The 14,401-nt window shown below is 39.9% G+C and overlaps 1 protein-coding gene across 2 annotated transcripts in view; it reads left to right on the top strand.

The window, feature by feature from the left end:
- Positions 1–8,822: 8,822 nt before the first annotated feature.
- Positions 8,823–14,401, top strand: part of LOC109874231 (transmembrane protein 164-like) — a 48,591-nt gene continuing 43,012 nt past the window's right edge. Inside the window, exon 1 of one of the 2 annotated variants that reach the window (XM_020466058.2) lies at positions 8,823–10,017. In XM_020466058.2, the coding sequence (XP_020321647.1) occupies positions 9,655–10,017 (363 nt within the window). In that variant the 5' untranslated portion in view covers positions 8,823–9,654. The remainder of the gene's footprint in view (positions 10,018–14,401) is intronic. The other variant, XM_020466056.2, reaches the window with a different exon arrangement.

The following is a 14,401-nucleotide window of genomic DNA, read 5'->3' as shown; positions in this document are numbered from 1 at the left end:
CTGAGCCGCCAGAGTCTCCCGCGTCGCCAGAGTCTCCCGTCTGTCCTGAGCCGCCAGAGTCTCCCGTCTGTCCTGAGCCGCCAGAGTCTCGCGTCTGTCCTGAGCCGCCAGAGTCTCCCGTCTGTCCTGAGCCGCCAGAGTCTCCCGCGTCGCCAGAGTCTCCCGTCTGTCCTGAGCCGCCAGAGTCTCCCGTCTGTCCTGAGCCGCCAGAGTCTCCCGTCTGTCCTGAGCCGCCAGAGTCTCCCGTCTGTCCTGAGCCGCCAGAGTCTCCCGTCTGTCCGGAGCCGCCAGAGCCGTCAGCCAGCCAGGAGCCGCCAGAGCCGTCAGCCAGCCAGGAGCCGTCAGCCAGCCAGGAGCTGCCAGAGCCGTCAGTCTGCCAGCCGATACCAGAGCCGTCAGTCAGCCAGGCGATGCCAGAGCTGCCGGAGTCTCCCGTCCATTCGGGACCCATTTCTAGGGTCCCCATTCCGAGGTTGGCGGCGAGGGTCGCCGCTCGTAAGAGGCCACAGAGGCGGACAATGAGGCGGAGAAAAACTGTGGTGAAGTGGGGTCCACGTCCCCCGCCAGAGCCGCCACCGCGGACAGATGCCCACCCAGACCCTCCCCTATAGGTTCAGGTTCTGCGTCCGGAGTCCGCACCTTTGGGGGGGGGGGGTACTGTCACATTCTGACCTTTATTTCCTTTGTTTTGTCTTTATTTAGTATGGTCAGTGCGTGAGATGGGGTGGGCAGTCTATGTGTGTTTTTCTATGTTGGAGTTTTGAGTTCAGCCTAGTATGGTTCTCAATCAGAGGCAGGTGTCGTTAGTTGTCTCTGATTGAGAATCATAGGTAGCCTGGGTTTCACTTTTGGTTTGTGGGTGTTTGTTTCCGTGTGAGTGTTTGTTGCCACACGGTACTGTTTCAGTTTTCATTCATGTTCACGTTTATTGTTTTATGTTTCATAGTGTTCAGTTTATATCTTATAATAAACGTTATGGACACTTACCACGCCGCGCATTGGTCCTCCGATCCTTCTCGCTACTCCTCCTCAGAAGAGGAGGAGGAATGGCGTTACAAAATGGCCCAAGTAAAAGTGACCCAGTAAAATATTACTTAAGTCAGTCTAAAAGTATTTGTTTCTAAATATACCATTGTATCAAAAGTAAATGTAATTCCTAATATACTTAAGTATCAAAAGTAAAAGTATAAATCATTTCTAATTACTTATATTAAGCAAACTAGACGGCAAAATGTTCTTGTTTTTATTTATTTGTCGATTTCCAGGGCACACTCCAACACTCAGACATTATTAACAAAGGAAGCATTTGTGTGTAGTGAGTTCGCCAGATCAGAGGCAATAGCGATGACCAGGGTTGTTTTCTCGATAAGTACGTGAATTTGACCATTTTCCTGTCCTGCTAAGCATTCAAAATGTAATGAGTTATTTTTCGTGGCAGGGAAAATGTATGGAGTAAAAAGTACATTATTTTCTTTAGGAATGTAGTAAAGTAAAAGTTGTCAAAAATATGAATAGTATAGATATTACAAAAAACGACCTATATTTACACCATTGCGAGTTTGGGAACACTGCGTTCAGGCGTCAAATCAATAAGTGCAGATGAGAGCAAAGATACAAAGAGAGGAGGGTTCTATAGATTATTGAGATGCACTTATGACAAATCCAACCATCCTCATTCTATCCAAAATCCCCCAGAGCCCTATATTAGACATATTTAAACATTGTGTAGGCCTACCACTTGTACAATACTGAACAGCCAACTAAAAAATACAGCTACAGGCTACATTGAGACAGCTTTATTCACTTTTATACGAGACACCTTTTATTATTAATATTATCCTCGATTATCATGTATGGCATGATGATGACTAAGTAGAACAAAAGTCACATTTTATATTCCAATAAATAATGAACCAACGCTATACTTAGTCAAATGTGTATTTTATTAAACAAGAATACAGTTGGTATAACGGTCTACATACCCAATGAGGTGTTCCGTTAGGGCACATGCAGATTATAACGTCATTACTGACCCAGTAATCAGATGTAGCTCTACTTTGATCACACAGACCTTACACTGAGAACTGGGTGAGCAGTGGACATCTTGGTGTGAGTGACCCATGTTGAGTCCAGATCCATCTTGAAGAGGACCACAATGGAAACAAGTATTTAGACTTTTTGGTGTATATTATCCTTTGCAATGTTTATATATCTGTTGCCTGCTGTAATATTTGTATGTGTTTTAAATATGTCCAATCTTTGGACTGTGAAAATCAAACCATTCCCTTGAATAAAAATAGATAGCAATATACATATTTCACCCATGTTGACCTGCCAATTTAAATGCAAGTGTTTGCCTTATTGATTACAAACAACCACTTCTTGACACCCATAAAGACACTAGAACAGATTATTTATTATAACTGCATCTCAGTCAACTCAGCAGGGTTGGTTCTAAGCTCCATGTCACATGTGTTTTACATACCGTTTTAAAAAAACACTCTGTAAGTGAAAAAGTGAAAGTGTCTATAACTGTGTGAAAGTGAAATTGTCTATATCTCTGTGTTTGTATGACGAAGAGGGAAATGTCCTATTCATTATAAGCATTCAAGAGTGATGTTTATGTTTATTGGCTGGTTAATGTAAACATTATATTGACCAAATTTGACAGTTGACAGCACAACCACTATTTCCATAATGAATGTAGGTTATCACAATGTTATCTTTTCACCTTTATAAAAAATAATCTACATTTCATTCTAACTATATGGAATCAAAAACTTACTCTCCATATGGTTTCATCCACCAGTACCATACCAATATCCTGGCCAATACCCATAACCAAAAGATCCAAAGAGAATAAGCCATAGCTCATTGTTTGTTTTCAAGGTTTTGTTGTAAAGTGTGATAGTCTGTTGGGCTGTACAAGAAGCTGAATATATACCTCTGCCTTTAATTAATTCTAAAGTTTGCCACAAGTCAATGGATCACATTATGAATATTCTCACACCATTAAAACATTCAAAATGTTTAAAAAAATTCATAGACCTACCTGCTGGTTTGTGTGGACCTGTCTCCACTGAACCCCTCGTTTGGTGCCTCTCAGCAGCACTGCTTATTGCTCCACATCCTTCCTGCTTCACTAGACCCTGAATTCTAAGAATCAGATGAAAAAGGTTACTTCCTTGGTTGCAGAAGAGAGTAGTTTAAACATTTAGTTGCCTTATGTTTGTGATGTCAGGGAGGGCAGGTTCCTTTGGGTCGCCTTAAAAAGTGTGTGTGACAGAGGAGGGGACAGCTGTCACATTCAATCAAATTTCCCCTGGGTCTCTCCCGGCACCTGGATGGGAATTATGAATGAGTCACTTTTTAGGTACTGTCCCTACAGCCAATTCTTACAGCTCGTTGACACACTCTTACGCATATAGTATAATAACAACATTTTCTTTCAAACATTAGCAGGATTAATATTTCTGTCAAGATAAGAGAACAGTATTTAATTTGACATTTCTACGGATTGTGTATTATGACTTCTGATTTTAGTGCTTTTTCAAAATGATCTTGTGTCTTTTTATTCCATATGAACAGCATACAACAGACAATGGATCATGCTAGCGAAAGTTTTCCTTTTGTTTTCTGACCTCTCTTGCAACTACGGTATCAGAGCCATGTTAAAAATAAAAAGAGGATTTGGTCATATGATGAAGGCTATGTGAATTACTTTATTACATTTTGACATGTACATTTTAGTCATGTAGTAGACGCTTTTATTCAGAGCAACATAACAGGAGCAATTAGGGTTAAATGCCTTGCTCAAGGGCACATCAACAGATTTTTCACCTAGTCACCTCACATTTCTTTGCAAAAGATCTTAGGGAAAAAAGAAAGGACCACTTTATTTCATGAATTCATTTCATATTAAAATGTCAATAAAATTTGACTTTCAGAACAATCACAAAACAAAAAAGGTTATTGTCATTAAAACCTATTTCTCAAAGTTTCAGAGAATTATTAACTTTGTTATGACTTATTCTTGAAACTAAGTACATTACAGGTGTTGTGTTCTGTGATTACATTTTTTTGTGTTGTGATTTATTTGACCATTTTATAACACAAAACAACCACACGTGGATACAGTACAATGCCATTAAAATCATTGAGGATGACACAAAAACGTTTTAAAATGTATTTCCATTGTGGTCCTCGTGAAAATAAATGAAAACAAAATATACACAAGATTATAACATGAAAACCAAGTACATACATCTCATAAATAGGGAGGAAACCGTACAAGGAATAAAATAGATTACCATGTAATGTTCATTGAAAACAATTATACATTCCTTTAAGCCTGTGCAGTTTTATAGCATTTTGTCCATAAACCATTTCTTAAGGTTTATCTTAAAACTTTCTAGTATAGGAAAGGATTTGATATGGTTTGGTACACCATTGCATTCCACAACACCAGTGCTAAGGAAAGAGCTTTTTCCAGCCATGCTCCTATAGCAGAGCGGTCTGATATTGGCAACACTGTCTCTGGTGTGATGGCTATGAGTCTCTAATGAAATAAAAATAACCAGACAGGTAACTGGGGGCAAGGTCATGTATAACTTTAAAACCACCAACAGTTTGATCTGCACCACCCGGAGATCAACTGGAAGCCAGTTTATTTCCCTGAAATGGTTAGGACCAATGTGTGTCCTAGGGAAGAGCTTGAGTATAATTCTCATTAGTTTGATTTGTGCCATTTGAAGTTTGTACTTCATATTTTTTGTTATACCACTGAACCATGAGATACAAGCATATTCATAGTGGCACTGTATCAGATGTTTCCAGGGTCCTCATAGTCTCTGTATCCAGGAACTTGGCAACCCTTGCCAGGAACTTTGTCCAGGAGTTAACCTTCCCTATGTCCTTCAGAGCCATGAGTTCACCTGTCGTGTTGGTCCAGTTCACATCCAAGTATGTAACAGAGCATTTTTCGTTCACCACTACACTTGACCTAGAAGTTGGAAAAGTTTCTTAATTTGTGTTTGGAACTAAACAGGATACATTCTGTCTTGCCTAAATGTAGAGACAGTTTGTTATCGGATAACCACTCACTGACTTTAGTCAGTTTGCTGCTTAGGGTCTTTTCAACTGTCTCCTTATTCTTATGTGAAACCAAGAGGGCAGAATCGTCCGCATACAGGAACAGAGGGCATGAACAGGCAGAATCCAGACATGGAAACATGACCACATGATGACAGGCTCATAACACATTTGCCGGAGAGCCATAGAACTGACCCTGATGGTTGATATAGAGACAGTATTGATGGAAAGGATATCTTAACATGAACTTATTACCAGCGTTTATGCCTTTGATATGGCTTGATATTCCCAAGTATGGATTATCTCCATAAAAAAAACTATTAGTTGACATAAAAACTATTAAAACAGAGTGTGGTGGGTGTGGGCGCAGTTCAGCTCTTAGTGCTGGAGTGATCTCATAATCTTTTCAGGAAATCTGAATGTCAATATTTTCGCTGTGCACTCCATTAGAAGTTTTTTATTTGCATAAACATTTTGGTGAATCATACTGACACCAACATCCATAGAGGGGAAACGTTTTAGTGTTTTGAAGCCCAAAGTACAGGAAGTAACTGCTCATCACTACCGCCCACCCCCAGAGGGTGGGTGGGGCTTTTTTCTGTCTGTATGTACATTGTCTTTGATGTTTATGGAGACAGTATTAGATCAGACAAAAAAAATCCAAACCATAGGCAGTTTAAGTCAAGAAAGGGTTGCACATTTACCTTTACGTCTTGATTGCAATCTCTAATCTTAGCAATTTATAGACCAGTAGCAGTCAGTGCCGTTTAGGATGAGGGAGGACACATTTTTTTTGTTAATGGGCATGGCCTTATTTCTATTACAGCATATTGGATAACTGTCATTCATATTCCATTCACCCAGTTCAATGTAACAGCGATAGGTTTAGGCTACTACATACATGATACTCAAATTTTCCCTACACCCATCATGAAGTTGCTACAACCTAGCCTATGAATGAAAGTTTACAACGTAGGTGCACACAGGTCGAGAGAAAATGTTGAGGTGACAGACAGTGACACATCCAATACCGCCTTGCACACTCTTGCCTGCATCTAGCTTATATAGGGTGTAATCATTAGTCCAACAGTTTCAAACAAGAGTTTTTATTGGACAAATTCAGGTATGTTTATCCCCATTTTGTTCCGTTTGCTTATGTTTAAGAAATGTTTTTCAACAGAATCGGCAGAATGAATACATCCCTGATCACTGTAAATACAGTTCACTTTCATAGCAGCCACTTTGTATTCCTTCTCGCATCTATGCACCCCCCCCCCCCCCCCCCCTCTCACATTTTCCCTTTGCTTGTGGACTTCAATGCACAACACATCAGCTGTTCCAAGCCAAACTGTTGTTACCATATTAGCTAAAGAAATGTCATAGTCAACATAGCTAATAGAACTAACGCGTTGGTAAACCCGCTACAATCATGCAGTACCATTACAGCGTACAGTCAGTAAGTAGTTCAGCACTTACACCGGCGGGACCCGGTGGCAATAAATTAGTAAAACCAAAAGCTTACCTTGACTTGGAAGAGTTGTTTGGATAGTCATAGCCAGCTAGCTAACGTAGCACCCCCCTGTTTGAGCAGTGTTTGAGTAGACTAAACTAGCTAGCTGCATTTGCTAGCTAAGTAAGTGAAACTGCTCTTACTTCTCCATAATTTTGGAAGAAATTAATTTGTTCAAAACTGTTAGACTATTGTCTTTCTCTCTTTTTGAGGTAACTACTCACCACATGTTATGTACTGCAGTGCTAGCTAGCTGTAGCTTATGCTTTCAGTACTGGATTTATTCTCTGATCTTTTGATTGGGTGGACAACATGTCAATTCATGCTGCAAGAGATCTGATAGGTTGGAGGATGTCCTCCTAAATTTGCCATAATTACTGTGTACGTTTATGGACAGGGATGAGAACCATGAGCCTCCTAGGTTTGTATTGAAGTCAATGTACCCAGAGGCAGCACCACGCCCTACAGAGTGCTGTTGAGACTACTGTAGACCTTCATTGCAAAATGGTGTTATTTATTTATTAATAGTAAATTATTTGGTTATATTTAGTATAGTTATATCTAAAAATGATAACTTGTTTAATGTCTTAACATTTTTATTTTTATGAAATTCACTGCACATATTATACAGGTTCTGTGCAAAAAAGTATATTATTCTCAGAAAAATACACTGCCATTGCTTCATGAGCCCTACAAATCAATTGTATGAATTAACCATCTCCTGTAGGTTCTCTATACGGGCAGGTGGGAAAGCACATAGCTTCTGGGTGGGGAGTGCAGACATGGGGTATAGAGAGAAATAGTAACGTTATCTTTTGTAGGAACGAACTCCGTCTCGGTTCGTTGGACAAACAAAGCCTATGGAAGACATTAATGGCGTTTTTGTAGGGTTTTTGTATAAACGCCCAAATGAAGGTCTGTCGTAAACACAGGCATACGAGACCGTATGTTTTATTCAATGAGACTCTTTATCAGCTAACATATCTTTGGTGATTATTTTTAAATTACTTTTATTTTAAAAAGCACATAAAGGCTTCATAATTCATAAAGGTCATGTTAACCGACTGCTGTTGTATCATAGAACAAAAGGTATAAGATCTCCTAAACCTGTGTTAACCTCAGACCTTATTTTCGAAGTTTATTCCAAAATCGTATTATTTTCCCATAGGGATGGGTGAACGAACTAGATGTTACTCGTTTCCGGGTTTTAGGACTACAAGCTGGCGAGATCAATATGTAACATAGACTGATGTCAAATATTTGTATAACTAACGTTAACCCAAAACAGGCCAGAAGTCTGTCGTTTCCAATGGGAGCAAATAAATCATAGCGGGCAGAACAAGCAAGGAGCCGGGCAGAGCCAAGCACGAGCTAGTGAGATCATATTGGCGCGTTCTAGCCTTTATTTGCATATTTCCGTTTGGAACGCTACTCTGTTAAATGCGCGTGTGCAATAACTCAATTCGCCCTTGCACAATTCGTCAAAAAACATTATTATGTTACGTTGGCAAAGGGTAACGTCTACACAACTCAGTCCACTCTGTTTGTTTTAGATTCTAGTTTTGGAAACAGAAAATTAGATGGAGATCAAATGTTTCATCAGTGATACATTTGGTAGAATGTCGGCCAAAATCCACATAGTTCCATCTTCTCCACTGCCGGTCACTGGGTTTCCTCTCATCACAATTTTGGTAGTGAGTGGAAACGCCAACCGGATGCTTCACATGTATACATTCAGTAAAATATCTGGATAATTGTTCTGTATGTGCTGATATGTACCCCTATCAAATTTCCTGGGGTCACTTCTTCAGCTGTGATGAAAAACCACTAGAGGGCGAGCCTGCACTTATATTAATGAGATACTGCGAGAGCTACACCCTATGGATACACCCAGCACAGGTCCATTAAAATGTCACTTATTGTTGACTGAAATAATAATGATACATTTTATTTGCACAGCTTAATAGATTGGTTTCCATCTCAAACTACATTTTAAAACCTCAATGGTGTTTACCGCTCTTACGTGACAGAGCAAGCTGTTCCAAAAATATAGAACACTTGTTATTGTCAATGAATGTTATGTTGTTGTTTTTTACACATATCAAATACAGCAGATTGTAAATGTATAGACATCTGTATACAAAGGGGGTCTAGTAGTCAGGGGTTAACTGAAAAAGGCGGGGTTTAAACGCAACTATCCCCTAGGAAGTAATTTTCCTAGTGTGTAGAGACGAAATTTTAAATGGGTTAGAAGGAACTTGATGGATAGAGCTAAACTGGTTTGGTGAAGAAAGCTATGCTATATTCTTTAATACAAACATATCTGAAAGAAAACGGCGTTGTAGGCAGCAAGAACCGTATGTTACAACGCACGTGGACTCGTATATCAGTTGTAATGTAACCAGTTAGTAAGCTACCTTCACAGTCTCGTGCTTGATCGAACGATGTTAAATCTTCGCGATTCTGCTGGCTTGTGATAAATGGTTGGATTGAATAGTGCAACTGGGGACCAACGATGACCTCTCTTGATGAGATATAGCAACATAAGAACTACAACTGGACTGTTGAATTTGCTACTATTTATCCTACTCGTAGCCATATCTTTGGATGCTGCTGCCAGCTAGCTAACTTAATTTCTTGCAACTAATGAATAGCTAAACGCCTAAAATGCCACTGCAAATAGGTGACTTGGTCGACATGCCGGTAGCTAATCACGTGGTTACTTATATGTACACGGGGGTACAACCATAGCTTTAATATGAATGACCAGGTTCCCATATGATTGAGAAGCAGCTATAGTTAACTAGCTACTCCCACACTGCAATTTGGTCTCGCACTGGCGGCCTCCGAGTTACAGTTCACGCAGTCTAGCTAGCTGAATTTCTACTACTTGTCAAGAATAGGAGGCGGTGGCAGCTGTGGTGTACATTTCTGCGTTCTTTATAGAGATCAATGCCAGGGTGAAATACTGCAGTTCATGTTTCAACAAGAAGTCAGTGTACTATCTTTTATTTCTGTCTTGTTCTTACCTTTTCCAAAACGAGAAGAGGAATATGTCTAGATATAACATTTACAGTCTTTTAGACTGGTTGTATGGCGGCGTGGACCCAAAGTTTGAAGGCAACGGGGGCCCAGAATGTGCTGCCTTTCTTGCACCCCAACAACGTATCGGCGAGAGTTTTGTCATGGTTCTGATTTCCATCGTGGAAGTTGTCGTCGCACTGAGGAAAATCAACATTTCTAAAGAACTCAAAGAGATAGCGAAAGATGGTCCAAGCATAAAAGAGGACAGTTTGGGCAAGAACCTGTTGCTGGTTGCTTTGTGTATGACGTTTGGAGTTGAGGTTGGATTCAAATTCGCCAAAAAGACAGTGATATACCTATTGAATCCTTGTCATGTTGTGACCATGTTGCAGGTAAGATTGCTACAAGGCTGGGAATACTAGCAACAACCACTTTTCGCAAACATACATGGTGTTATTCACACAGGATTTAAACGTACTTTTAAAGGGGCAATCTGCTGTTGCATGTATACATTTTGCATTTATACATGAATGATATGTACCCATTTGATTCTTGAAGAATGTAACTTCTAAATGACTCAAGCTAAGTATGAATGTTTTAACCCATCAGAAGCTAAACTTGACCCATGTTTTTCTCCAATGTTTAAACAACCACTATAGCCTCCAAACATGGTTAAAACTATAGTTTTGATATCATGGATGGTCAGTCCTTAATCCATAGCGCTGTCTTTAAATTTGAGTGGTTACATTTCTTCAGCCCCATCCCTCAGTTTTTTACGGAAACGGGGGCTTGGCTATGGTTTCAACTGCTGATTGCCCGTTAAAGTTACTTTTGTCTTTTGGGGACTCGTATCTCAAATTTTAAGTGTGAACTTGAGATGGGCCTACTAATTGTTTTAGTGTTGAATGTGCATTGAGCATTTCTGTGTAGAGTAGACCTACTCAATGTACACTGAACAAAAATATAAGCACAACATGTAAAGTGTTGGTCGCATGTTTTATGAGCTGAATTTAAAAATCCTAGACATTTTAGATACATACACAACAAGCTTATTTCGGTCAAATGTTGTGCACAAATTTGTCTTCATCCCTGTTAGTGAGTATTTCTCCTTTGCCAAGATAATCCATCCACTTGACAGGTGTGGAATATCAAGATTCTGATTAAATAGCATGATTATTACACAGGTGCATCTTGTGCTGGGGAAATAACAGGCAACTCTAAAATGTGCAATATTGTCACACAACACAATGCCACAGATGTCTCAAGTTTTGAGGGAGCGTGCCATTTGCATGCTGACTGCAGGATTTCCACCAGAGCTGTTGCCAGATAATTAAATGTTCATTACTCTACCATAAGCAACCTCCAACGTCATTTAGAGAATTTGGCAGTACATCCAACTGGCTTCGCAACCAAAGACCACATGTATGGCGTTGTCTGGGCGAACGGCTTGCTGATGTGAGTGCCTCATGTTGGGGTTATGGCATGGGTATTTACTGTGTTCTATCTGACTGCGCAATCCACTGTCTCATCAGCCCAACCAGGCAATTTATACACTTGATCTCTACTATAAAAAGCATCCAGACATGATCTCATATTTCTTTTAGACTAACATTTAGTTTTCAATAGCGGAGATTTGTGTAATCCTTAGTTGGTCTCTGACATTTGGAACATTGTTTCAATATTCAAATTCGATCTCCAGCTGTCCCATAGTAATGAATGAGTCGGGACCAGACAGGCAGGCAGTGTTTCTCAGTCAGTCGAAATCATGAATGAATCAGCTGGCATCAATTTATGGATATATACAATGAAATGTCATTTAAAAAAAGGTGAAACGAAATGAGGTGCAACTACTGTAGTTTAGTCTTTCCAGCTTCAGTTTGAAATGATTGTCTTAGCTGTGTTGTTGGCTAGCTCCTCTGATCAAGTGTCCTGACGAATGAGCACATTTTCTATGCTAGGCGAAATCGCGCTTCATTAGCTCATTGTTATGGTTGTATCCAAATAAATGTCACTAGAAAACAGCTTTTGCAAATGCAGCTACTTCGTTGTTTTTTTGCCTTCACTTTTTGATGTGACTGTAAGTTAGCCGTAGTTGGCTAGCTAGCAAGCACGGGATAAGAACGTTGCCAGCCAGTATGGCAATGGAACATTTAGAACGAACGACTGGTTCGCGTCCATAGATACAGAACAAAAAGACTGCGTCTCTGGCAACCGGACCAATAGAATGAACGACCAGCCGGCTTGGGTAGAAACCCTAGATTTGTGTCGGGACTATATCTTGTGGAAGGATGAAATAGTATGACTAAATTTAAGTAACGTTTTTAATGGAAATATGTCAAACATTATTTTAATATGTTAGGAACCGGTTGTACACAAGTGATAATGCCGCAGAAGCCGGCCCGTGCCAATATATCCTCCAAACACCGGCTTCTCGGGCATTATCACTTAAGTAAGCATGTTATCTGCGTCTCTGTAAAACCGTTCTGCATAGGTTTACCATGGTGTCCAATATGTTAACTTTCTACCTTGTGTTTTTACTCTACATCTTATTGTGCACTGATTTCAGGAACATCTTTCATGTGGCAATGGAAATACCTATGTAGTTTACAACGGAATCCGCCTTTACTTGAAGTGGCATCCAGAAAGATTGTATCACTTATGAATGCATTAGTGATGGGGGAAATTGAAGTCAAAGTAATGTATTTTAATAGGATGAAACATTCCTTAACCAGTGAAAGCTGCATGCACAATCTGACATGGGAAACCAATTCACTAGCCTCTCCCTGTTCCTTGAGTTATCATGTTGTAGCTTCAATTAAGGGAGTCCTGATGGCGAGGAGGGGACTAGATAGAAACACACGGTGAAGGAAAGGAGAAGAAACGCTGGCAGGTAGGGGGAATGTATCTTGACTAGCTGCCCACCTAGTACACAATGAGGGGTTTGTTGTTCAGTCAGCCTCAGTCTGAACATGAGGTGTGGGCTGTGCGTGTGTCTACTGAGCTGACATTTGGAGAGCACTCAACACAGGGGGTGTTGAGGAGGTAGGGGCTCATCTGTTGTAATGTTGTGCATGAGTATCCCCCTCTTCCCAAAGTGGTGTGCTGCGGTGCACTGTAATTGTCTGATCTTATCCCACTCAATTTAACTGAGAGGATCATGTTGAATCATGTAAAGGGCAATGTCATCAGTTTCAGATCATTGATCAGAAAAAGGGCATGTTATGATTACAATATTGCAGTCATCAAGAAAGTATGTTTTATTTGGCTCTGAAGCCCAAGGCTATCCAACATGTCAACGGAAAGAGTGGTTAGAACTTGTTACTTGGGCTGACACCATTTAGTCCACTGGTTGATTAGTTTGGTCCATAAGCTGTTAATTGACCAAGATTTCTTTAGTCGAGCAGCAGCAAAAAATGTTTTTAAAAATCATGGTGTACAAGACACCTGTCTGATTCGTGCCTGTGAGTGGACTGATCCATTGTGGAGGCTGTTGGGGTGACACAGTCCATCAGTCTAAGACGTGCTACTGAAATTGTATATGGTTATTATATTTATATTATATATGGTTAGAATGACATTTTATAGCATCCGCTTTCTCCCGCATTTGGATAATGGTCTATGTCCGCGGTTCTGAAACGCATATGTGCTTGTTGAATTGGTGCCTTTTCCTAGACCATGTTGCTATGTGCATAATAGCCAAGTTAACCAGCATATTGGTGTTGAGAACAGTGCAGCGGGGGCAGCAGCAGAGTTGGGGAACGAGAAAACAGTCCTTGCCTTAATTGTCTAAGAAAAGTGAGGAGAGGAAACCTCAACCAAACTAGGACTGTAATCAATAGCTTAACTGTTGAATGTGCCTGGATTTAGAAATTATCCATATACAGTATCAGTCAAGTTTGGACACACTTACTCATTCCAGGGTTTTTCTTTATTTTTACTATTTTCTGCAATAAAGAATAATATTGAAGACATCAAAAGTATGAAATAACAACATATGGAATCATGTAGTAACCAAAAAAAGTGTTAAACGTATCAAAATACATAGTAGCCACCTTTTGCCTTGACAGCTTTGCACACTCTTGGCATTCCCTCAAACAGCTTCATGAGGTAGTCACCTGGAATGTATTTCAATTAACAGGTGTGCCTTAAGTTCATTGGGGAATTTCTTTCCTCTGTAACGTGTCATTGCTTGATCGTTTATGCGTCTGTACTTGAATAAACTTTCAAAGTTTTGTACAATTTTTTAGAATTATGGAGGCCACTGTGTTCTTGGGGACCTTAAAAGCTGCATAATTTTTTTGTACCCTTCCCCAGATCTGTGCCTTGACACAATCATGTCTCGGAGCTCTACGGACAATTCCTTCGACCTCATTGCTTGGTTTATGCTCTGACATGCACTGTCAACTGTGGAACCTTTTATATAGACCGGTGTGTGCCTTTCCAAATCATGTCCAATCAATTGAATTCCAATCAAGTTTGCAAACATCTCAAGGATGATCAATGGAAACAGAATGCACCTGAGCTCAATTTCCACTTTTGTTTTTCTTCATAAATTTGCTAAACATTTCTAAAAACCTGTTTTCACTTTGTCATTCACTTTGTCATAACTGTGAATATGGTGTGTCAATTGAATGAGTATTTTTATTTTTTTCTTAAATCCATTTTAGAATAAGGCTGTAACAGAATGTGGAAAAAGTCGAGGGGTCTGAATACTGCACTAATATATATTACACACAGTTGAAGTCAGAAGTTTACATACACTTAGGTTGGAGTCAT

This window comes from Oncorhynchus kisutch, linkage group LG29, assembly GCF_002021735.2.
Source record: "Oncorhynchus kisutch isolate 150728-3 linkage group LG29, Okis_V2, whole genome shotgun sequence".
Classification (NCBI taxonomy): domain Eukaryota; kingdom Metazoa; phylum Chordata; class Actinopteri; order Salmoniformes; family Salmonidae; genus Oncorhynchus; species Oncorhynchus kisutch.
The sequence above is the reverse complement of the archived record's forward strand: the minus strand, read 5'-3'. Positions and strand labels throughout refer to the sequence as shown.